Genomic DNA, 23,206 nt, shown 5'->3' with positions numbered 1-23,206 from the left:
TGATCCTGATGACGAGTGGTGTTTCTTAGCGTTCGTCGAAGAAGGTTTCTTCGCTGAAGAGGTTGAGGATGATGTTGGCCTCGATTTCGATGACAGAGATTTCCGGGATGAGTCCGTGGATTTTGAAGATGGGTGTGAGCCCTTTTCTCTCGGTCCCTTCAACAGCGACTTTTACTAGTGCTCTGAGAAGATTGATTAGAGACTAAGTGGAATTTTTCACCACTTGAGAGAGGTTTTTTTTGGAGGCAATAAATGCTTGGCCTTATCATGGTCGTAGGAAGACTTGGCCTCACCTGTCCTCTACTTTTTCGTCGCTTGTTCCTCAGATCTTGAACTCTGACATGATGGCAATCTTTTATCTGAGGGAGTGGCTGCCCTGCAACTAGGTGATGAGCCGACCTCCGATGCCGGGTAGACTCCTTCATTGAGCCAAGTAATTAGGCGTCTGTTTCTGTCCTTAAGGGTCTTTTGCGAGAACCCTTGAGCGATGTCACATCGTCGGCTGAATGATCGGGTACAGACAATAGAGGCACTCCAAGTGCCTGTCCCCTTCATCTATGTTCTTCAGGCCGCAGGTTTCACATGGCCTGAACAAGGACTTTTTCGGTCCTGAAGATTCCATAATGGAGCTGGAGCTGACCTTTTTCGGTGTCGAAATACTGGAAAAAGCAGAGAAATTCTCTCAGGAGAGAAGCGTGAGGAATCCCAACAGTTTGGAAGATAGTTGAAATCTGAGGGGAAGCTGCGGGGGCCGAGCTATACACTACAACACATTGGTGCTGCCAAAAGCACCCACAATGACGTTGATGGGACACTCAAGGTGTCAACGTTTTTCCATAGGAAAACTACTATATTAAAGTTACCGGGGTTTCCCAGCCTGACGACAGGGAATATTTCACAGCATGTGAATCCATGAAAGATCCAAATGCTGAAGAAGTTGTAGTTGGAGGATCAAAAGGGGAGACAACGGAAGCAGTACCATCAGTGGAGAGGTTATAGGATGAAAAGAGGAGGGAGATTGTACAGGAAAAGTGGTAGCTGGAGGCAAGAGAGATAAAGATAAAGTGAAAAAGAGTAGGAGCTCAAATGTTTGAGGAAGGATACATCAAAGGATCAGAGGTTTCAAGCATTATACATAATGTTATAGCAGAAGAGAGGCAAGGAGACAGGAAGCAAAGGGGTACAGGCTGAGAGACTCTCCATAGTCTGTAGCCATCGCATGGAAGGAATTGGGGCCCATCTGTGGGTACCATTGGACAGATCCTAACCAAGGTTGGAGCTTCAGAGGATCCAGGCGTTCTGGAGGGAAGTGTTGCCCTTGGCGGAGGGAGGTGTGGTATAATTCCTGCAGCCAGAAAAATCTACATCTGAGAGGTGGAAGAAAAGCATATCACCGTTTGTGTCCCAGAGTAAGGGTGGTCTTGCCCACTAACCGAGTGAACAGAACCAGTGGCTGTAGAGGGCTCATGTCTATTCATAAACAGAGATTGTGGTGGAACCATAGCTTGACAGAAAACCAGGAGATGTGATGGGCTCACAGACAGGAGAACTAGAACTTTCAGTGGACTTGCAAACGCAAGGAGAACGACTGCATGTGGTGGGCTCACAACCTCGAGGAAAACCTGTGCATGCGAAAAGACCACGTCGTGAAGAAACACAGGAACCAGTAGTAGGACCAACTTTCAACTTGTATAGCATGACGCCCAATGGCAACCAAAGTGACTTGTTTGTTGGAAAGGAGAAACCACCAATAGACTTATGCCAACAAACATAGGACTCAGGACATTATGTCCTATTCTAAAGTAGGGCATTCTGTACACATTTTATTTATCCCTATGCACTCACTGTTCATTTCGTTTGTACCAAGCCTTCTGGTTCCAACATGTTTTCCTTGTCAAATAAATATGTTCAACCATATACTGCAGTGTTGCTGCATTCCCTTGGGCTTTCGCGGGTGTGCTGCAAGGTGAAGGATGGGGTTGACAAAGCAATGCTCTGCAAATTGTGTTCTTACAGGCCTTAAGAAATAGAATGCAAAGGTGAAGCAATATTACAGACTAGAAACTGCTGTAGGATCACATGATCAAGGCATATGTGGGCTCTAAGCCTTACAAACATGTCAGACGATATGCGAGTGAGCATGGAGGACTAGGGGCAAGAGGGGTCAAGTTTTATCCCTGTATAATAAAGTGTTGAGTCATTCAGTGCAAGGGAAGATATTACTTCAATGGGTGCCGTACTAAAATTCTTTCAAAAGAGGGGGTGTGAGATGAAGCCCTGGAGGGTTTGTCTTCTGGGGCCACAGCCATACAAAACATTTGTTTTGTAAAATCTTATAATTCAATTTAATTAGTAGAGTGTAAACGGTTGAGAACCTCGTTCTGGCGATGTTATGTTAGGTTTACTTAATGGGCACACTTTCACACCAGTGTTCTGCAGAGCTCCTCCATTGCCTTCCATTCGTTTTGGTTTGGAGGATGGAGCACTCGTGCCAAAGTGCATGAATTCCTTGGCTGGTGAGAAAAGACAGTGGCTGACATATTTCGACAAAGCAACTGTTGATCGTATGATTGTAGTTGGAGGATGGAAGATGTGTACCGCCCGATGTCCAATCTAGTTGGTCATGTAGAGCAGATAACGATTACAAAGCCTGGCCATGTTAGTGAAAAGTTCCCGAAATGCATGGCAGATATGTACAGCCTCGTCTTGCTTCATGCACAACTTCAGAGGCAGGCAGAGTAGACCGCTCCAGCTGGTGCTCATCCATTGGATCAAAAGTAATGGAAATTTTGCATGTACGTGCATTCTCAGTTTCAAAGACACCCCAAATCGGGCGTGCCTTCCCTCAAGCAGACTCCGACCAGGGGACCACCTGCAACAGTGCATTGAGGCCACTGATTGGTTGAATGTGGAGCGGGGGAGGAGTTTTAGTTCAAATAGCGCCTTTAGCATGTTAGGTCATTGGCGGCAGACTTGATGGTGACAGGACAGGGTAGAAAGGGGGCGGATGGTTAAGCGCTCTGTTTAGAGCCTTCTACCTAGGCACATTTTGCTTTCTGAGCCAATCAGGGAAAGGTATTTTTTTGATACCCCCAGCAACCCATGTTTGGATGGCATTGCGATGTCTGATACGCTAGTCTGTGTTTATATTTCTATTAATAGGTTTGACTTATGTCATATCTCTTGATCAATCTACAATTGACGAGCCATATTTTTCAGATGTTCATGGATAATGGTGAAAACACTTAATTGCCTCTTTCTCTGAAACAAGAGTTGCATCCTGTCAATAGCTAGATGGATGCAAAGCGGCGGGAGTGCCCCTGGGATGTTCAGCAGAGAAGGAGCTATGGCAGTAGCAAACAAACCCATGTTGATTCTGCACAGTCTATGGGATCCAAGGAAAAGGATGCATATCTTGACCTGTAACACCATTAGCCACATAAAAACACACACATATGCATGTGCAAGCAAGTGCAAACTCTTTACTCTCCCAATTTGTACACCCTGCATCCTTCGTTTTGCTCACAATCACCTCCACCCCGGCACCATGCTCCGAGGAGACCACTGATAATGCAAACCCTGTTAGATCGGGGAGAGCCACATCCCAGTGAGGCCAGCCTGCCGAATAAAGGACACAGAGACCAGTACTACAGCCTGGGGCCTTGTGCTCACAAATGCCTCGTGACACGGGTAAGCCCCTTTTATTTAACACGATGTAGCACATCACAGCTCCATGAAAGGGGCACACACCACACTCCTCCTTTTTCATAATTGAAACAAACCCAAACATGTATCGGCCACACAACTAGAGCAAGCAGGAAACAAACTGTCCAGCAGTAACTGTTCCTAATCAACAATAGTGCCACCTGGTACCTCGCTCAGGTCAGGGGATACCTACTTCAAAATCTTGCACTTAGCTCGGCTGCCGACGGCGCTTTCGCTCAGGATAGTGCCTCTCCCCTCATCCGTCGGGCCATTTTCATTACCACTGGACAATGGTCCTTCCTGATCTGACCCATCGCTCCATAGACCCCACCATCTTGGAGGACTCCTTGACATACTCCTGCCCTCTTGCTAGCAATTGGAAGAAACTGGAGTTTTTCATCACTGTTGCTTGGCTATCAGAGACGGTGACCATTGAGCCTTTTGTGTCCACAACTCTGAACGGTGTGGGATCATGAAGAAGTGACAACTTTCCTTTCAGGGTTTCTGGATCGAACCAGCACTCTGTCACCTACTTCCAGATGTTCTTCTCGCAGTTCTTCTCGCAGCCTTCCGCAGGCAGCACCCAGGTTGAGCAGTGGGGGGCGGTGCGTTATTCTGACAGGAATTGATACAGGGCACCATGTTCGTACTCCGCTTGCCCGTGCGCAATTCGGAACACCTTATTGAGGGTGCGCATCAGCCTTTCCGCTTCACCATTTGCTCAGGGCCACACTGATGTCACCTTCCGGTGTTTCACACCATGGGTCTGTAGGTAGTCAGAGAAAACCCCACTTTGGAAGGGCGGGCAGTTGTCCATACATAGTTCTGCAGAGAGACCATGGGTAGCAAATATCTTCTCCAATGCCGGCACCACATCCTCTAGTGAAGTGGACTCCACCTCCGGGTATCATGACCACTGGTCCACTAGGACCAGGAAGTGCATGTTCCAGCATGTGGATCCAAAAATTGATGTTTACAACCTCCCACGGCAGGCGGCTCCGGTCCATTGACTCAATGTAGGGTTCCTTCTAGTAGGTAATAGCTGCTTGGCACCACACACAGTTGTGGATGAACTCATCCACCTTGTCCTCGGGGCCACCTATAACCAGAGTCGCAATTTGGTTTTAGCGACACCATGATGGCCAATAAGCGTGGCACTAGGCTTGCAGGGATGACCATTCTCGATTCTCTGAGGACCAGCCTCTTGTCCATGAACGTGAATTCGGTCCTTATGTGCCGCATCTGATCTAGTACATTACTAGCCTCTCGAGTGCGCTGGTCCAGTTTTTCAAGGACTCTCTTTGTCCCCATAGGTTACAACAGAATGCAGTATTCAAAAGCACTTATCGCCCGCCGAGACCTCCCTTATGTCGTCAACAGACACGGACACAGGCATCACGGACATCGCCAGGATGTGCAAATATTCTTCCGTCTCCCCTTCCTCCGGGCTCACCTCCTGTTGTCCCACCTCCATGGGGTGGCAAGACAGATAGTCTGCCGCATTGGCGTTCCCCAGCTGGAATGCCAGCTCGATGTTGTAGCTCCTGCAGGGCGAGCATCCACTTCTCGATGCGAGCCAGTGGTTTGCAGGATGATCCAGCCATTACTGGGATCAGAGGCTTATGATCCGTGACGACTGTCACCGATTTTCCGTATGTGTAAAAAATGGAAGTGCTTATAGCCCTATAGTTCAGGCAGGGCCACTCGTTCAATCTGTGAGTATCTCTGTTTGGTTGCCACTGGGCGGTCAGACTGGCCACGGCTCCCCGTATGGTATTTTGGAAGGCCTATGTGGCCGATGAAATTCCAAAGTTAAAGCTTTTATACCTATACAGCCCTCTGTGCGTCGTAAACATTTGTAATGTAGCAGGATTCCAGATCCAACACCAACTGTTGGTAGCCAGATCTGAGGTCCAGCCGGATCTGAGGTCCAGCTCCGACTTACGGCTCTATTCGGAAGACGCATGTCAACACAGATGTGTATTGAGTTTGGCTGTTTGGGCTTTCTCGTAATCACAATGGGAGAAACCCACAGGGTCGGCCCTTCCACTTCCTCTATGATATCCATCTTCACCAAATTGTCCCTTTCCCTCTTGACTTTCTCCCACAAGAGGAATGGTACCAGCCAGTGTTTCAGCGCAATTGTCTGGATGGTAGAGTCAATATGAATGCTGATTGGGTCACCAGTAAGCTTCGCGTCTCCCGTGAACACGCTAGATTACCGGGCCAGCAGCGGCTGAATGTCTTCTAGATACACCTCAAAAGCGAAATTGACTATATGCAGCACCTCTGCAGAGGCACAGCCTAACAGTTTCACATTGCTCGCTTTGGTGACAAAGACTCTGGCTTTGATGGTTGTGTTGAACAGAGGCTACGAACACACCTTCTAGAGGCAATGGGTGTTTTCCTCAAAACGTGGATATACGCACTTGCGTGTCCTTTAAGGGTGGGGCGTCGGTCAGCTGCCAGTAATGTTCCTCCACCATGACACTCCCTGATGCCCCAGCGTCAATTAATACAGGGACCTGGGAGACACAGATGCGGACAACGCACTTAGGTTGGCTCCTCTTAGACACATGCAGCTCTGTCATACTAGAAATACAAAATATGTCCTCCTCATCTTCCTCTTCAGGCTGGTTCACCTCCAAGGGAGGCTGCTCAACATATGCCACAGACTTGGCCCTTCGCTGGGCAGTCTTTACAGTGAGGAAGGTTATATCCACACTGAGGGCACAGTTCGATCATTCTCCTGACCCGCCTTGTTCCACGATGGTTGCTTGCCCGTTTTGCAATATTGTCTTCCCAAAGCACATTGGTCCTCCAGCTTAACTGACTTCATGGTGGCACATAGCTTGTTCGCTCTAACATCCGAAAGCTCATGGGAGCGTGACAGCTCCAGGATGTGCACCAGGGTAATACCGGGCTTACGCAGTATGACATTGCATCTTTATGGACTAAAAGCCCCAAATCAGCTACTGCCGCATCTCATGTTCCACATCCGGCCAGGCATATGCCACTGCCATTCGCTGCAGCCTTCTGTCGAATGAGTCGAGAGACTCTCCTTCCTTTTGCATTGCCATTCTCATGAGGAACCTCGTAGTCCAGGTTCGCCATTGCCACAAAATATTCTTGGAGTGCCGCCTTGGCTGCGTCAAAAGTGCTTTCAAAAGGTTGTAGAGCCTCAAAGATATTGTGTACGGCAGGACTAGCTGAATAAAGCATGATCGAATTTTTTTGTAACATCATTATCCTAGCCCGTAACTGCCAGAAACATTTCCAGATGCTTCACCCACGCAAACCACCTTGGGCCTTAGGTTGACGGGGCACCTGTGACGTTGAATTCTGGCATTGGGGCAAGGTATGCTGAAGGACGCGGCATCCTTTGCCACTGTATCTTTCAAACAGGGATTGCGCAGACGGGTGCGTCACAACCAAACTCACTGCGGGTGGAGATACGAAGGTGGGCCGTGGGCCCACCTGCAGGCGAATGATGCTCGAGTCGTAAACGGGGAACCAGAGACAGGGCGCACCAGCACTCCAAACAGGAGTTGCAACTCCCTCCAGAACCAATATCATTGAAGTACTTGATGAGCAGCAATCTGGCTATGCAAGGCTCTACCCCTGCAAGGGAGCAGTGTCACATAGCTCTCAACTATTTGTGTTGCAAAGGCGGGTGAAACCACCCGATTTTGTTTTTGGCGGGTGAGGAGCCCATTGGAATGCATGGGCGTGCAGGAGGCTTGGCGGGTGAGTCAGCCCTTTACAAGGCGGGTGACACCCGCTAAAAGCGTGTGAGTTGGGAGCTATGGTGTCATTAAAGACAGGGTGCACAAGCACTCCAGGCAAGAGCTGCAACCCCTCTCCCGGTCTGGCGAGGGGTTGGATAAGCACCAATGTACTAGCACCATTTCATGAACTGACTTCACTTCCACTTCTGTGTGCTGATTGTTCAGGTCACGTTCTCTTAAGTTATTCGTTTTTTATATGGAGAGAGCAAAACTCCTAGCCACGAGCAACAGGGCACACAAACCCTTCCTTCTTTGTTAGGAGAGCGATACGAACATTCCGTTCAGTTCCCTTTCAGAATGTTTTTTTCTTTTTTAGCACACGTTTCCATTGCGGACTGGCAGCTCTACTGGAGCCCCGCTCTGGGGATGTGCTGGGGAAATAAGACAGAGCACTCTGAATACACCGCCGGCGGCAGGCCAGGTTATTTATTAGGCAGTTCCGGTGCAGCAGCGCTGCTGGGGCCCGGCCGCTCGCCGGCAGTTGGGGGCTTGTGCAGAGCAGCCGGCGGGGCAGCGGGATACCACCACGTGGACATATCGGCCATGGCAACCTGTTACGTCAGTGAGAGCCACGTGCCAGTGAGGCGTCCGAAGCAAATAAAGGACACATGACCGGTAGTATAGCCCGGGGCTCTGGGCTCACGAATGCCTCGTGACACAGGACAGCCCCTTTCATTTAACGCACACCGTGACGTAGGTAGCACGTCACAGCTCCATTAGGGGGCCGCACGCCACAAACCCCAAAGCACAAATGTGTTTGTAAAATAAAACAGGAAGATGGGCACACATACCAAAAGGGTTGCAGACATACACAACACTAAGTTTCAATGTGAATGCTGGGGAGCCCCAATGCATTACTTATTGATTCTGGAACAGTCATCAGAAATGGGCCGACTCAGCCGCTCATCTTTCCAAAGGCAATAAACTGAGGACTGTTAAAATGGGTAATTACTACTCTGCTTACTAGAATAATTATAGGCAGGAGGAAAACGGCTTGAAACAGTATACAGAAAATGTGATGATCTTTTTGTGTCCACCCCGTGGGAGGGGGGCAGAGGTGAGTTAATTATGGCTATGCTATGGGTTTCTTAAGCAATTGCACCCCGTTCAGGTTCACCAATCCCAACCATACCAAGAGGCAGTTCAGATTACATCCGCAATGGTTTTTCCTGAAAAGAAATCTGCAATTTGTCCTGTACGACCTCTCCCCCTCCTCCCCCCTCCGCAGTGTGTGCTCCAATCAAAGGTGCAAGGTACGAGATCGTAGACACACCCTGCAGTGCACGTTCAAGAAGCCAGCTTCAAAATGGCTTCCTACCATAAGGAACCCCCGCCACCCACAACGGCGACTTAAACCTCCGCATTAATTCTATATCGAGTATGCCTGCATAATTAATCAGGGAGCCAATTGTCAGTGCATCGAAGGTCATGGCTGTTTAGCAACATAGTGAAAAAGATTTTGTGTAAAATGAATGAGTTAAATACATCTTGGATTTCTAAAGGATGAAAGGAAGTAGTGCAACAGGCTTACCTTCAGTTAGCTGGTCCGCTGATTGCTTGGAAACGAGACTAGAGAGCGATTCAACTACCGTGTTTCTTTTTCTGAATCTACAAAAGAGAAGAGCCTTCAGTTGTGCACGTGCATCTGCAGACGTTGTAGAACGACACAGTATTTGAAACGTACTATGTAACTATGCTGCAGGCACTGTCAATTTAAAGTACTTGATGAAAATACAACAATAAATCCTTCACCGCCACATTAAATCAGCGCAATTAAATTTAGAGTGGAAATTTCCTCAAGCGAAACATCACACCCTAAAGCCTTTCTTGAAACAAACATTGGCAAAGCCAATAGTTTTGGCCTTTGTGCACGGACCGCTTTTTAACAGGACTTCAGTGAAGGACACACATACTGCTTATAAATCAAGTGGATGAAGGCAGACATGGTGAAGACATTTTTATTTTTACACCAGTAGCACGTTTACAGCACTAATTAAGCCGTTAAACTTCAGAAGACTGCCTGGGGAAAAAAGCCTGGCAGGCACTTCGAGTGCAAAGTTTGATTTTAAGGCTTGATAAAGGTAGCTCAAAGAGATCCCAGGAGGGTGTGTTTTGTGGAGGAAGTGGGTGGGAACGGCCATAGGGAGCTTCATGGCCATTGGCAGTCAATGAATGGGCAAATGAACACCACCTACAAGCAGTGTGTTCTACCTCAAATGCCATTTCTCCCTAGCTGTACTCTAATGCATTTGTTTTGGCTAATAAGTGGGATATGTTTGGGATATTTCTTCTCTGTGAAAGATAGTGAGCTAAAGACTCTGGGTAAGTCTCTCGTAACCGGGACTAATGTCTGGCGGAGAGACTCGCAGGACCCCCCCTTGTCAATTTGCATATTCAAGTAACTTTGGGTCTCTCCCTAAGTTACTAGGGGAATCCAGACGTTGACCCCTTGCTCACTATTCTTAGAGAGGCAAAGCTCCTCCCTACTGATGAGGTCCAACCAGACCGAAACACGTGTCTGGGGATGCTGTTGGTACTCTTGTTGAGAGGAGAATTGCCTAGCATTTCGGTGCTGGACTGCCCCAGGGCAGGACAAAGACTGATATGTTTGGGATATTTCTTCTCTGTGCAAGATAGTGAGCTAAAGACTCTGGGTAAGTCTCTCGTAACCAGGACTAATGTCTGACAGAGAGACTCCCAGGACCCCCCTTGTCAATTGGCACTTTAGCACCACCTTTTAGACAACTGAAAAGATCTGCGTCTTAAAACGGAAAGCCATATGTAACTGGTAAAGTGGCATTAGTAGTTTTATCTACGATGATTAGTCAATCGGAACCCATTAGTAATAATTGTGTATTTTAATAATGCTTCATGCCGCATTTCTCCCACTTCCGAGCTCTGCAATAGCTGTTATCACCCAATGTAATGGTAATCAAATTATCGACCCTGGAAGTATAAAGTGCTGGGTCGGCCCTTCTGTGGTTTTAACTTCCACAGTCCAGGCATGCACCATGTCAAAGACAAATTGCTAACTCATGATCTATCCTCCTGGGCACATATACAATCTGAAAAGTGAACAATTGTGTAGCACAACCTGCCATAGATGGAGCAAGCACTGTAATAACAGCTGTAATTAGCTGTTATTTCAATAATTAATAGCACTTTTTGATGAAACTCGGAAGGATGAAGGGCTGGGTCAGCCCCAAATGGATTTGAACTTGCTAAATTCATCCTCGGGCAAATGGCTTCCTTAGGAGTAGGTTGGTAAATCTCTGGAATTACCAGCAAACTGTTTTACCGTTAGCACCACTATCCAGCACATTTACCACCAGATTACGAGTGGTGGTATACCATATTAATCCCCATTTTTATAGTTCATAGGCATCCTTGGGGATTTATGCAGACTTACTGAGAGGAGTAATTCCTCCGAAGTAAATCTAGCAATTTTTTGATGTGTTTGTTCAGGATTTAATTCCAGCTCTATATGCTGGAAGCAAATCCTCCATTTCATCTTTAAAGACTGAATTTAGCGGTGTGGTAAAGTTAAGGGCCAGAAGAGAGTATTATAGTTAAACATGTATCCCTCTGCCAAACTCATAATGAGGAGCAAAGCCAAGTATTCGTGATCTATCCCGTGGACATATGTAGAATTTTAAAGGTGAACACTTTTGCAGTACCACCCGTCATGGCTATACCACGTATTGCCAATACTTTTCTAGCTTTCCACCTATTTGTTCTGTCAAATCCTAATTGGCTAGATTTCTCTTTTGAAGGTGCTCTCAAGGGATAAGAATGGGCTCCTTTTGAGTGGTGGCCAAATTGCCGACCAGTTAACTGACCTTTCTGGCAACTGCCCTTGATACAATCTACATTTACAAGTCCCAATCCAAAAAAAGAAACCAAAACATTGTGACTTGGAAAATTGTGCCCCCCCCACCCCACGTTGAGACACTTTGATGCCGATTTACTACCTGAATATTGGTAAAAGACCACCCCCTCGATTACAGTAGGGGGCCCAGACTTCAGAGAAAGAGGATATCTTAAGCGGCTAGGCATATACAGCCCTCGTAAACGCCACTTACTCATTTGCATAGTCATGTTTTATTTAGGAGATTAGAGTACCATTTTATTGGTACTCGACGCTGTGGCAGAGTGCCTCTTCTGAAATGTTTGTGTGAACGGTCTGCAGCTGCCTTCTAAATGGCAGCAGTGGACTATGTAAACCCCAACTACCTGCAAGTCAAACTGTGGAAAACTGCCATTCACGCACAGGGTTCGAAATTAAGATTGCATAAGTAGGAGCTACAAGCATCTCCTGGATAGACAGCATTTGCCAGTCACCAGGAGCTACCCTTGGGGAACAAGGAGATAGTACATAGCGTTCCATAAATCTAACTTCCAAAGAAGATGCAAACATATAATTGTGTCCATTATCTAGAACCCCTTGTGCTTTAAATGTTGTTTAGCTGCACCGTAATGTTTATTTATAAATTCTACCAAATGCACAGAGTTAAATTCACATAATCCACATGTGTGCTTTTTGGGCATCAGTTCGCCTGGTTAGTGTGGAAGATCAGAAGAAGGACACAGACTATTAGATGACATGTTTCAGAATGGTTTGTTAAAATAAGAATTATAAGGCTCAACTATCATTATGGGTGGGCCCTACCTATCTCAATAAGGTGCTCATCAGTCTGTCGTGGAAGTCCAAATAATGAAGTCCGCTGCCCAAAACTACTCTAACTGACCCTACCACTGGGTAAACAAACTTAGAGTCAGAGAACGACTGCACTCTTCTTAGGATAGTTCTAGTATCAGTCTATAGATCAGTATAAAGTCCTTAAAGGGATGGTCTAGTAAAAATTTTTATTTAAAAAATAGATAGGCCACATAAAAAAAAAATACTAGCATCCTCCGTTTTAAAACTTCCTATGTAAAATTTTGAGCTATTCAAGCTCAAAATTCGAAAAAGCAAGCACAGGGGCGCAGCCATTTTGTGAAATGGAGGCCCTCCTGTGCTGGCTTTTGCTTTTGCGGCACTAATGAAGGAAAAGCCAGCCAGCTGTAGTAAACAAAGTCTACCGCTGGGTGGCTTTCCCTTCATTAGTGCCGGGACTCGGAGGACGCGGACCGGAGACCAGAGCAGGAAAGCTGCAGCTGAATCTCGGTAAGTGCTATTTATTTTTTTTACAAAAAATAAGCACTAGCTGCGTTTTTTTTTCTAAGTTTTCCGGGCTGGAGGAGCCCGGAAAACTTAGAAATAAAACCGCAGCTTTAAAAACGTTGTATTTATGTTTGCGGTCGCTTTTGAAGCGACCGCAAACATAAATACAACGTTATTGTGTTGGAAAATGCTGCGGTTTTTCTTTCCAAGTTTCTCAGGCTCGTCCGGCTCGGAGGAGCCTGAGAAACTTGGAAAGAAAAACCGCAGCGTTTTCCAACACAACCGCGTGTGTTTCTGCCTGCTGTGGCTATCACTTTGGGTCTCCGGTGCTCCCAGAGCACCGGAGACCCAAAGTGAAAGCCACAGCAGGCAGAAACACACGCGGTTCCCCGTGGGGAGCCAGAGAGCCCCAAATGGGAAAGCAGATTCAGGCAGACACAACGCGGTTGTTTTCCGCAATGCCGCGTTGTGTCTGCCTGAATCTGCTTTTCCATTTGGGGCTCTCGGGCTCCCCGTAGGGAGCCCGAGAGCCCCAAATGGAAAAGCAAATTCAGGCAGACACAACGCGGTTGTTTTCCGCAATGCCGCGTTTTGTCTGCCTGAATCTGCTTTACCATTTGGGGCTCTCGGGCTCCCGTGGGGAGCCCGAGAGCCCCAAATGGTAAAGCAGATTCAGGCAGACAACGCGGTTCTGTTGGAAAACGCTGCAGTTTTTCTTTCCGAGTTTCTCAGGCTCCTCCGAGCCGGAGGAGCCTGAGAAACTCGGAAAGAAAAACCGCAGCGTTTTCCAACACAATAACCTTGTATTTATGTTTGCGGTCGCTTCAAAAGCGACCGCAAACATAAATACAACATTTTTAAAGCTGCGGTTTTATTTCTAAGTTTTCCGGGCTCCTCCAGCCCGGAAAACTTAGAAAAAAAACCGCAGCTAGTGCTTATTTTTTGTAAAAAAAATAAATAGCACTTACCGAGATTCAGCTGCAGCTTTCCTGCTCTGGTCTCCGGTCCGCGTCCTCCGAGTCCCGGCACTAATGAAGGGAAAGCCACCCAGCGGTAGACTTTGTTTACTACAGCTGGCTGGCTTTTCCTTCATTAGTGCCGCAAAAGCAAAAGCCAGCACAGGAGGGCCTCCATTTCACAAAATGGCTGCGCCCCTGTGCTTGCTTTTTCGAATTTTGAGCTTGAATAGCTCAATATTTTACATAGGAAGTTTTAAAACGGAGGATGCTAGTATTTTTTTTTATGTGGCCTATCTATTTTTTAAATAAAATTTTTTACTAGACCATCCCTTTAAATATCCTCTCGTTACTACTTTAATTCGTCTCGATTTTAAATTGAGCTGGTGAATATTCTTCTTTCCTCAAGACTTACCTATAGGAGTTTCTTACAGCGTTCACCCTCCTAGTTTGGGCTTCTCAGTATTTTCTAGGATATGTTTGTGGTTTGGGTTGGCTGTTCCTCTTGGGTTATTATGATTCAACTCAATTAGATCTTTCCGACCTTGGGACTGTAGTATTTTCCAGAGTATTATCTTTATTGGTCTCCCACTCTTCTTGTTCAGTATTTCAATAGTTAGCTGCTCACGCTTTAAGTTTACTTTAGACTCTTTTCCCCTCTCTCAGAGATTTAGGATATTTTCGTGGTTTGGGTTGGCTGGCCCGCTTGGGTTGGATTGAACTCACTTAGATCTCTCTGACCTCGTGTCTGTTGCCCAGTTTGTCCCCTTTCCTGGGGTACTATCCTCACAGGTTTCCCACTCCTTCAGCTTTTCAATGGTTTGCGTGTTCGTGTTACCACACTTTAACTCTCTTTTTTTCAAGATTAACTGTAACTTTGTTTCATGACTAACAATGAGATGAGTTGTCTGTGGTATAATGATTCCCCCATCGAGGCCACTTGTGACTCACGTACTACTGATTTCCTTCTTAGAAGGGGTAAGGCTTCTGGAGTCTGGTTCTTCAGAATCCTTCTCGCTTGGATTCAACACTAGTATCTTTCCTGAATCCGTGTCTACTTTCTCATGCTTCTCTTCTATGCCGGGTCTCTTGTCTCTTCGTGGGTCTCCAGTGCTCGGATATGGGACCGGACATACTGTGGATTTGCGACAGTGATGGTCTCAACGAGGTTTGTAGGACCAGTAGTCCACTACGTGTCCTCTGCCGTGGTCTCGCCACCACCTGTTCCTGGGCTCTTTACCTTCTGGATTCTCGTGCTGCAGCTACACCGTAGCTCTAGCGTTCAACTCTCTGCAGTTGTGCAAGTTCAAATCTCGCAGGCTCTCTGGTTCCTGCAGGATTCGCGCAGCTCGGGACCACCTCGGCCGACATATGCACTCCTCTCTCTCTCTATGAGTCATCAAGGCTACATTAATAAATATACTCAACTTAGTAAATTGGTTATTCTTATTCAAAGGACCATATTCCTTTTCAGTAAAATAATGAAATATCGGCAGAGTTTTTTCATTCCAGCCTGGATGTGAAAAGGTTTCTGATATTTGAGAGCATCCCATGCAGGCCATCGTGTGTACAGGTTTAGGGAGTTCCTCATAGGAACGGCAGTCCATGTGCCCTAAGTGGGTGTCTCTCTCAGTGAGGTTCCACTTGCCTCAGCCACTAGGGAGGGAATTGCAGAGCAGGTTCACCTCCCTAGCCTCACACAGGAGGGGTTCCGCCTTGGGGTGAAGGGACACATTTATTCGAATGGTCACAATAGCCAATTGTAGCTCCTGGTTTCAAGCTAACCAGGCTCTTCTAGACTACTAGCACGAGTTAAATAGGTCAGAGCACCCTACATTTCAAACCTGGGCACTTGTTGGTGAAGGTGGTCAGGTTGGTTGGGCTCTGGAGCTGCTCTAAGGTGAATGTGTACTAAGAACAAATAAGTGTGCCTGCCTGGGGTTTGGCCTGTTTCAACTTTCCATAGAAAATATCACAGAGGAGAGGTGTGAGAAACCTGAAGGCACTCTCACAACTACTCCCCAGGGATCTTCTGTTCAGTTGGCCAGGGAAGGGTCATAGCTTTTGGATCCACGATCCTGGGGGCGGACAAGCGAGGGAGGATCACCTGGGTGGAGGGTCTTTGGGGATTGGGGAGAGAGGCCGGATGGTGAAATATGGTATCCCCCTTTCCTAACACCGACTTACCCTCCCTTCCCTCGGTCTTCATGGGCTACTTCGATTCATGCCATATTCTTCCCTGCGAGTACCCACCAAGCACTGAGAAGAGGAAGAAGCAACTAGGAGTAATGCACACTTCCTATTCCAAACACCACTCTAGTACTGGGACGAAGAAGAGGAGTATGGAAGCATCTAATAGTGAAGGTCAGGAATGTCCCATTAATTGGGTTCATTATGGTTAGGCAAGGCAAGCCAACAAGTCACCTGAGGCCCCCTAAAATGGCTTAAATGTATAATGACCCAAGCAAACAGGAGGAGAACCACCATGTTTGGAAAAGACTCAGAAGTCTCCACGCCAACATCGATCCCGAAGGACCTACAGCTGGTGAATGCAAACCAGCAGCCTTCGAAATGGAAGTTGGGCAGGTGGGGCTGTCGAAGGGGGGGGAGAAAGAGGAGGAAAGAGAGAAAGAGAGAGAAAGAGAGAGAAAGAGAGAGAAAGAGAAAGAGAGAGAAAGAGAGAGAAAGAGAGAGAGAAAGAGAGAGAGAAAGAGAGAGAAAGAGAGAGAGAAAGAGAGAATGAGAGAAAAAGAGAGAAAAAGAGAGAGAGAGAGAGAGAGAGAGAGAGAGAGATAGATAATCTGGAGCTGCAGGAGCAGCAGAGATGCAGTCCGTGTCTATTGTGAAGTGAGACGCCGAAAAGGGAAGTCAGGACGTGCCCAACGAACATGGCAGTCTGTTTCCCCGCTACAGAGAAGGTGAGCGGGAGCAACAGGAGCCGTTGCTGGGGAGACGCAAAGAGCCGGTGAGTGTCAGAAGGACACAGGAAGACCGGACCACTCCGAGGCAGAGTAGCCGGAAAAGGGGCCAAACAAGGCTAAGGGAACTCATGGTTGCGCAACCTGTGATGGGTGGACCGTATGGTCCGACAACTGCGCCTAGACCAGGGAGTTCCCCACTGTGAAGATTGCAGATATCACAAATCAAGGCAAGGAGAAGCCCAGGGTTCCTGGTTGCGTGACCTGTGATGGGTAGACCGTTTGGGTCTAACAACAACTGCGCCTAGACCGGAGAATCCTAAGTGATGACAAAGGGCATTTGAATTGAGCTACAAAGAACTGTGAAACAACTAGTAAAGCAAGGCAGAAGGTGGGTCAAGTAAACCTATCGTTTTCTTGTGTTGAACATTGAGCGGATGAAATCAGTATAACTGCGGCAGTGAAATCTTGGGCAAGGGAACCCTGAGAGGTGAAAGAACTAAGAAACACTGTCTTGAGGAAGGGAACCTCAAGACCTCCCTTTTTGTGTGAACTGTATTATATTGATCTGGCAGGACAATGTTGAAACAGGCAGCTACTGGAGCTGCGTTGAACTTTGGATAGGGAACTAAAGAAGAACTTTGAGCTAAGAACAGCTGAGACTTTATCTTAAACACTATTTTGTTGACTAAGAAGAATCCCCTACTATTATTTTTAGATGCGAGGGCATGCATAGGTTTTTGACACAGGCAAATTGGAGGGCAAGTTAGGCCTTACACCATCCTGATATTGAAATAAATCATTCTTTGAAACTTGAAATCCGTTGTCTGTGTCATCTCTCGATACCATGCCGGTCTTACAGCGGTCATTGAGGCATGCAAGTAGTCAGCACACAAAAAGGTATCCTTGTGGTCTAGAATTGGTTCAGTGCTGTAACAAAGTGACTACTGGTCGGCAGGTGTACAGGTGGTTAAACCACCTACTCAGCCCCACACTACTACTAAAACAGCAGTGATCCCAATCATAAATGTGAAGCAGATACAGCCCAACAGGTATACCTCCTTCTCCCCTCGTGGTTGTGCAAATACGAGCACAGGCTATATCTTCAGGAGGGGTGTGAACCGATAACCGGAGCTACGCAAACAGCATTAGTACAATGGTTAAAAAATGAAATGTCCAATCAAGATCCTATATAAAGTGGTAATTTAATAAAACAAACAATGCAATGAACTAATCACTCACCCATATAAGAGAAATACAAGATATCACAGACTATTGGAGTGAAAAGGCACCCTGTGTTGATGAGCAGCTGTGCTCGGGACACAGGATTCCAGCAAAAATGAACAAGTTAATTACCATATCTGGTAACGTTCTTTCGCTGGGATGTTCCTCCGACGTATTCCACATCTATGACAGGTAATGTCCACAGCTGTGCTGCTTCGGAACATTTTTGGCAGAGGGCATCCTATGTCGATGGCGTCAATCCGTTGTCCCTCGAGGGCCTCCTTCGAGGGTCGACGTCACCAGATGTTATATATAGGACGCACGGCGCCCGTAGCCTCAGTTATAGTTTTTTCCCAGAACGCGTGGCGCCAATCTCCTGCCGGTATGACTGCAGGTAGCCTTGCAGAAACGTAAGCTGCAACCGCATAGGAAATTCAGTAGAGGGGCAGGCTGGGAGGGCGATGTGGCATACGTCGGAGGAACATCCCATCGAAAGAACGTTACCAAATATGGTAAGTAACTTGCTCTTAGAGGGGATTGTGTTCTCCGAAATATTCCACATCTATAACAGACTCCCAAATCAGTACCAACTTATGGAGGTGGGAAAAGAATTTACAATTTTAGAATGCCCAATGAAATGCCTAATAAAGGACTGCCTTACCAAAAGCCAAATCCTGCCCATGGATGGAGTCCAAGGAATAGTGTCTCACAAAAGTATGGACTGAGGCTCATGTGGCTGCTTCGCAAATATTGCGAATAGGAACGCCCCTCTGTAGAGCAGTGGAGGCAGCCACACCTCTAGTAGAGTGAGCCCATAAGCCTACTGGAGGGTCCTTTCCCGCCAAACGGTAACACTCAGATCATCAAAATGATCCATATGTATAAGGACTGTTTGGAAACAGCCTGACCCAAGCGCCTTCCAGCATAACCAACAAAGAGCTGATCGTCCACTCTGACCCGGGACATCCGTGAGAGATTGAAACTCAAAGCTCTCCTAGGATCCAACCTATGGAGCCTCTCCTCTTCCTTACCAGGATGTGGAGGAGGATAAAACGCCCGAAGAATCACCTTCTGGCTCAAATGGAATTCCAACACAACCTTTGGAAGAAAAGAAGGCCGCACCCGCAGTACAACCCTGTCCTTATGGAAAACAGTAAAGGGTGGCTTTGGTGGAAAGTGCCTGCAACTAACTCACTCACTCTGCGGCAGAAGTAACCGCAACTAAAAACACAGTTTTAAAGGACAACAGTTGCAACTGACAAGAATGTAAGGGCTCAAACGGAGCTACCATTAGGAACTTTAAAACCAAATTCAAATACCATCCGGGCACCTGGAAAGGCGACGGTGGAAACACATTAGTTAGCCCTTTCAGAAACTGGGAAATCAAAGGAATCTTAAAATAAGAACATTCCTCAGACGAGCGCTTAAATATAGACAGCGCCGCCAGCTAACTCTTAATGGTACCCAAGTGCAGGCCCCTGTGGGCTAAAGAAAGCAAAAAAGACAAAACCAAAGGAATGGAACATTGGAAAGGATCCACATTCTGTACCCTGGACCAGTCACAGAACTTTCTCCAACGGCAACGGTACAGGGATTTCGTTGTGAGCCTTCTGGTCAAAAGCAACACCTCCATCACGTCTTTGGGGAGATCCCAATCCTTATACCTCAACCTTTCAGATACCACGCATGAAGGATGAGAGACTTGACCTCTGGATGGAGAACCCGACCCCCCCCCCCGTGAGAGCAGATCATCTCGGTAGGGAAGAAGGCGTGGAGGGCAGATGGACATGTCTAGAAGGTCCAGGTACCACCCTCTCCTGGCCCATGCCGGAGCAATGAGGATCATTCATGAACCGAACCTTCGTAAAAGTTACGGAATGATGTGGACTGGAGGAAACGCGTACAGCAGTGGGAAGGACCACTCCACGCGTCCCCTAAGGCTCCTCTTGGGGGAAATTCCCACGAGCAGAATCTCTCGCCCTTCCGGATGACACTGGTGGCAAAGAGATCCACTTGTGGGGTTCCCCAAAGGGGAAAGATCTCCAAAAGAACTTCCTGAGCCAGCTCCCACTCGTGAGAGACCGTGCTCTGCCTGCTCAGAGCGTCCGCTGCCACGTTTTCGTCTCTGGCCAGATGACCTGCCGAGATCGAAATTTCCTGCTGGATGGCACAGAACCAGAGCTGCATCGCCTCCCTGCACAATGGGAGTGACCCTGCCCCCCCTTTTTTGTTGACGTAGTGCATGGCCACTGTATTGTCCATCATAATCAGGACATTCTTCCCCCGCACAGACGGCAGAAAAGCCTTCAGGGCTAGCCTTACGGGCCTCAGCTCTAACAGATTGATGTGTCTAGACTTCGACGGAGACCAACGTCCGCTGGCTGTCAACTCATTGGCATGAGCGCCCCAACCTGTGAGAGATGCGTCCGTCACAATTGTCACCTCTGGCCATGGTTGCCAAAATGGTGCTCCCTTCATCAGATTGCCTTCGTCGGCCCACCATAGAAGGATCCTGGGCGACCGAGGTCGGAATCTGAACGGGAACCGACATCCTGCCGGAGAACTGCGACCACTGCATCTTGAGAGCCCACTGCAGGGATCTCATTGGCAGCCTGGCCTCGGGCACCAGGAAAATGCAGGATGCCATGAGGCCGAGCAACCTCAAGAATTCGAACGCCGGGAGACTCTGGGCACGTTGAAACTTGTCCACCATCTGCAGAATGTGATGAGTCCTCACTTGGGGAGGCGAACACTGCCCCAGGGAAGTGTCAAGCACTGTTCCGATGTATTGGAGCCGCTGGGTAGGTGTCAACTGTGACTTCTTTAAATTGAGGGAGAAGCCCAGCTTGTGAAGGGAGTGCCAGGGAGTGCCAGGTGATGGACAGATGATCCAGGGCTTGCTCTCGAGAGCGCGCCTTGATCAACCAATCGTCCAGATAGGGGTGGGAGTGAATCCCCCCTTTCCTGAGATACGCTGCCACCACCACCATCAGCTTGGTGAAGACCCTCAGGGCGGAGGTCAATCCGAACGGCAGGATCCGAAACTGAAAATGCGAGTCGCCAAACGCAAACCTCAGGTACTTCCTGTGTTTGGGATGAATCGGCACATGAAAGTAAGCATCCTTGAGTTCTAGAGACAACAACCAATCCTGAAGTTGAAGGGCCTGGAGGACTTGACAAAGAATTACCATCTTGAACTTGTCCTTCCTGAGGAGCTTGCTCAACCAATGCAAGTCCATGATGGGTCTCATTCCCCCCCTCTTTTTTCGGGATCAAAAAATAAGGGGAATACCATCCCTTGTTCCTCTCCGCTACAGGCACCAGTTCTATGGCGCCTTTCTCCAGCAAGAATAGGATTTCCGGCGCATGGAGCTGATCCGGACGCTTCAAAGAGAGCTTCCCCGGTGGATTGTCGGGAGGCCTCTGCCGGAAGGGAAGACAGTAGCCGTGGGCTATGATCTCCAGAACCCACACATCTGAAGTAATGACCCGCCATTCTCCAAAAGTCTGCCCCCAACTGGCGAACCATGGGACATGGCCTCATGACTGAGCGGACATGGCTGCGGCAGTGCCTGAGGGCAAAGAAGCAACTGCCCGAGCGGCATTGGCACCCCGAGTACCTTGCTTTCCACCCCGGGTACTCCTACGGTGGCCCCTTTGACTGGCAGCTCCTCTCGATCTACCAAAGGAAGAGTAGTACCGAAAGGAACCTCCCCTCCATTGCTGTCCCCTAGGACGAAAAGGCGGAGGTTGACGTACTGCAGCGCTCAAAGACTTTGCTGCAGCTTTGGAGGTCTGCAACCTCTCAAGGCTCTCGTCAGCCTTGCTGCCAAACAGATGAACACCATCAAAGGGCATGTTCAGAAGAAGGGATTGCACATCAGGAGCAAACCCCGACTTCCGCAACCACGCAAACCTGCGTATCACGGTGCCCGCAGCCATGGACCGGCTGACAAAGTCTGTCATGTCCAAACCCGACTGAAGGGATTCGCACATGCATCCTTGCCGTCTTGCACGAGGGCTAGAAAACCATCCCTTTCTTCCCCTTCGGGAATATGCTCAGCCGCCAAAGACGCACAGTTCCACAGAGTGTGTGTAAATCTCGCTAAGGCACGAGTAGAGTTGGCTGCCTTCAACGCCATACCCACAGCCGAAAATACTTTCTTCGCCCAACCATCAAAGCCCTTATCGTCCCTATCAGGAGGGATGGTGGGGTGCACAGCCTGCTTTAAGGAGGCCGTAGCCGCCTGCACCACCAAATTCTCCAGAGTAGGGTGCGTCGATAAGTAGCAGGGATCACTACTGGATGGGCTGTATTTCTTCAGAAGCGACGTATTAACTGCAGGTAGACTCTCCGGCGCAGTCCAAGCCGCCGCCACCCTCCTTTGCAAAGCCATGTGAAACGGCAACACTGGGTCCGTCAAATCATCTTGAGCAAAATCAACAGGGGAGCAGACCACCCCAAGTATTCTGTCATCCTTAACATGAGATGCCGATAGGAGGAATTTGCATGCGCCCCAGGCTCAGGTAGGCCAAACTCCACCTCCGGAGAGGTGTCAAGGTCACTAGCGTCATGCAATGACTGACGGAGTTCCTCCATCTGACTATGCCCAGACAAAAGGTCATCAGGGACATCAGGAGACACAGGCAAGGCCATCTCCTCATCAGACAGTTCCTCAACCTCTGAAATATCATGTAAAGGTTGGAAAAACCCCAACCTAGGAGGAGGAACAGAAAAGGGCTCAAAAACAGGCCTCATAGACTTACTGGCAGCCTTCCTCAGAGGTTTCACAGCCCTCAGGGGCACCTCCGTCAAATCCTCCACAAACAGCATCGAGGGCGCCAAAGGAATTGCCGTTGACGTCGACTAAGGCGCAGACGGCGTCGAAGACTTCAAGGCCGGAGCCTCGAGAGCCCCTCGACGGACACGGCGCCAATGGCGTCGACGCCTTCTTGGAAGGCTTCATAGGTTCCGACGGTCTCAATGGCATTGAGGACTGGGACCTGGATCTGGCACGGCTATGGCGATCTCCCTTGTCGGAGCGTGACCTCGACGGCTCCCGATGATAGCGCAGACCGCCCGAGCCCGAAGACATGCGAGTGGTGGACCTAGCCCTTTCCCCGCCGGCTCCTTTCGAAGGCGCGGCTGGAACTCTGCCTTGCGACTCGAAAATCGAAATCATCTGCTGGCGGAATGCATCCCATTTGGCAGGCGATGAAGACTTGGTGGGACAAGTGACGGGGAAGGTGACTGGTGATGGTGCTTCCTAGAATGCCTCGATGAGGTAGAGGAATGGCAGGAACCACTCCTAGGCCGAGACCCCCTGGATTTTCGCCGACGTGGAGAGTCGCCTCTCGAGTCGTTGGTGGAAAGCCCGGCGGACTTCGATTTACGGGGCTTAGACACCCTACCTGCCTTCAATTTCCCCTTAAGTTCCTGCAAGGCCTTAG

At 48.3% G+C, this 23,206-nt stretch overlaps 1 protein-coding gene across 5 annotated transcripts in view; it reads right to left on the bottom strand.

Annotated features, from left to right (window-relative positions):
• Window positions 1-23,206, bottom strand: part of TTC39B (tetratricopeptide repeat domain 39B) — a 906,668-nt gene that overhangs the window by 248,092 nt on the left and 635,370 nt on the right. For all 5 annotated transcript variants that reach the window (XM_069626054.1, XM_069626053.1, XM_069626052.1 and 2 more), the window contains one exon: window positions 9,025-9,101. In XM_069626054.1, the coding sequence (XP_069482155.1) occupies window positions 9,025-9,101 (77 nt within the window). The remainder of the gene's footprint in view (window positions 1-9,024; window positions 9,102-23,206) is intronic.

This window comes from Ambystoma mexicanum, chromosome 6p (assembly GCF_040938575.1).
Source record: "Ambystoma mexicanum isolate Mex_15411 chromosome 6p, UKY_AmexF1_1, whole genome shotgun sequence".
Classification (NCBI taxonomy): Eukaryota; Metazoa; Chordata; class Amphibia; order Caudata; family Ambystomatidae; genus Ambystoma; species Ambystoma mexicanum.
Note: the sequence above shows the minus strand (reverse complement) of the source record. Positions and strands in the feature narration are given on the sequence as shown.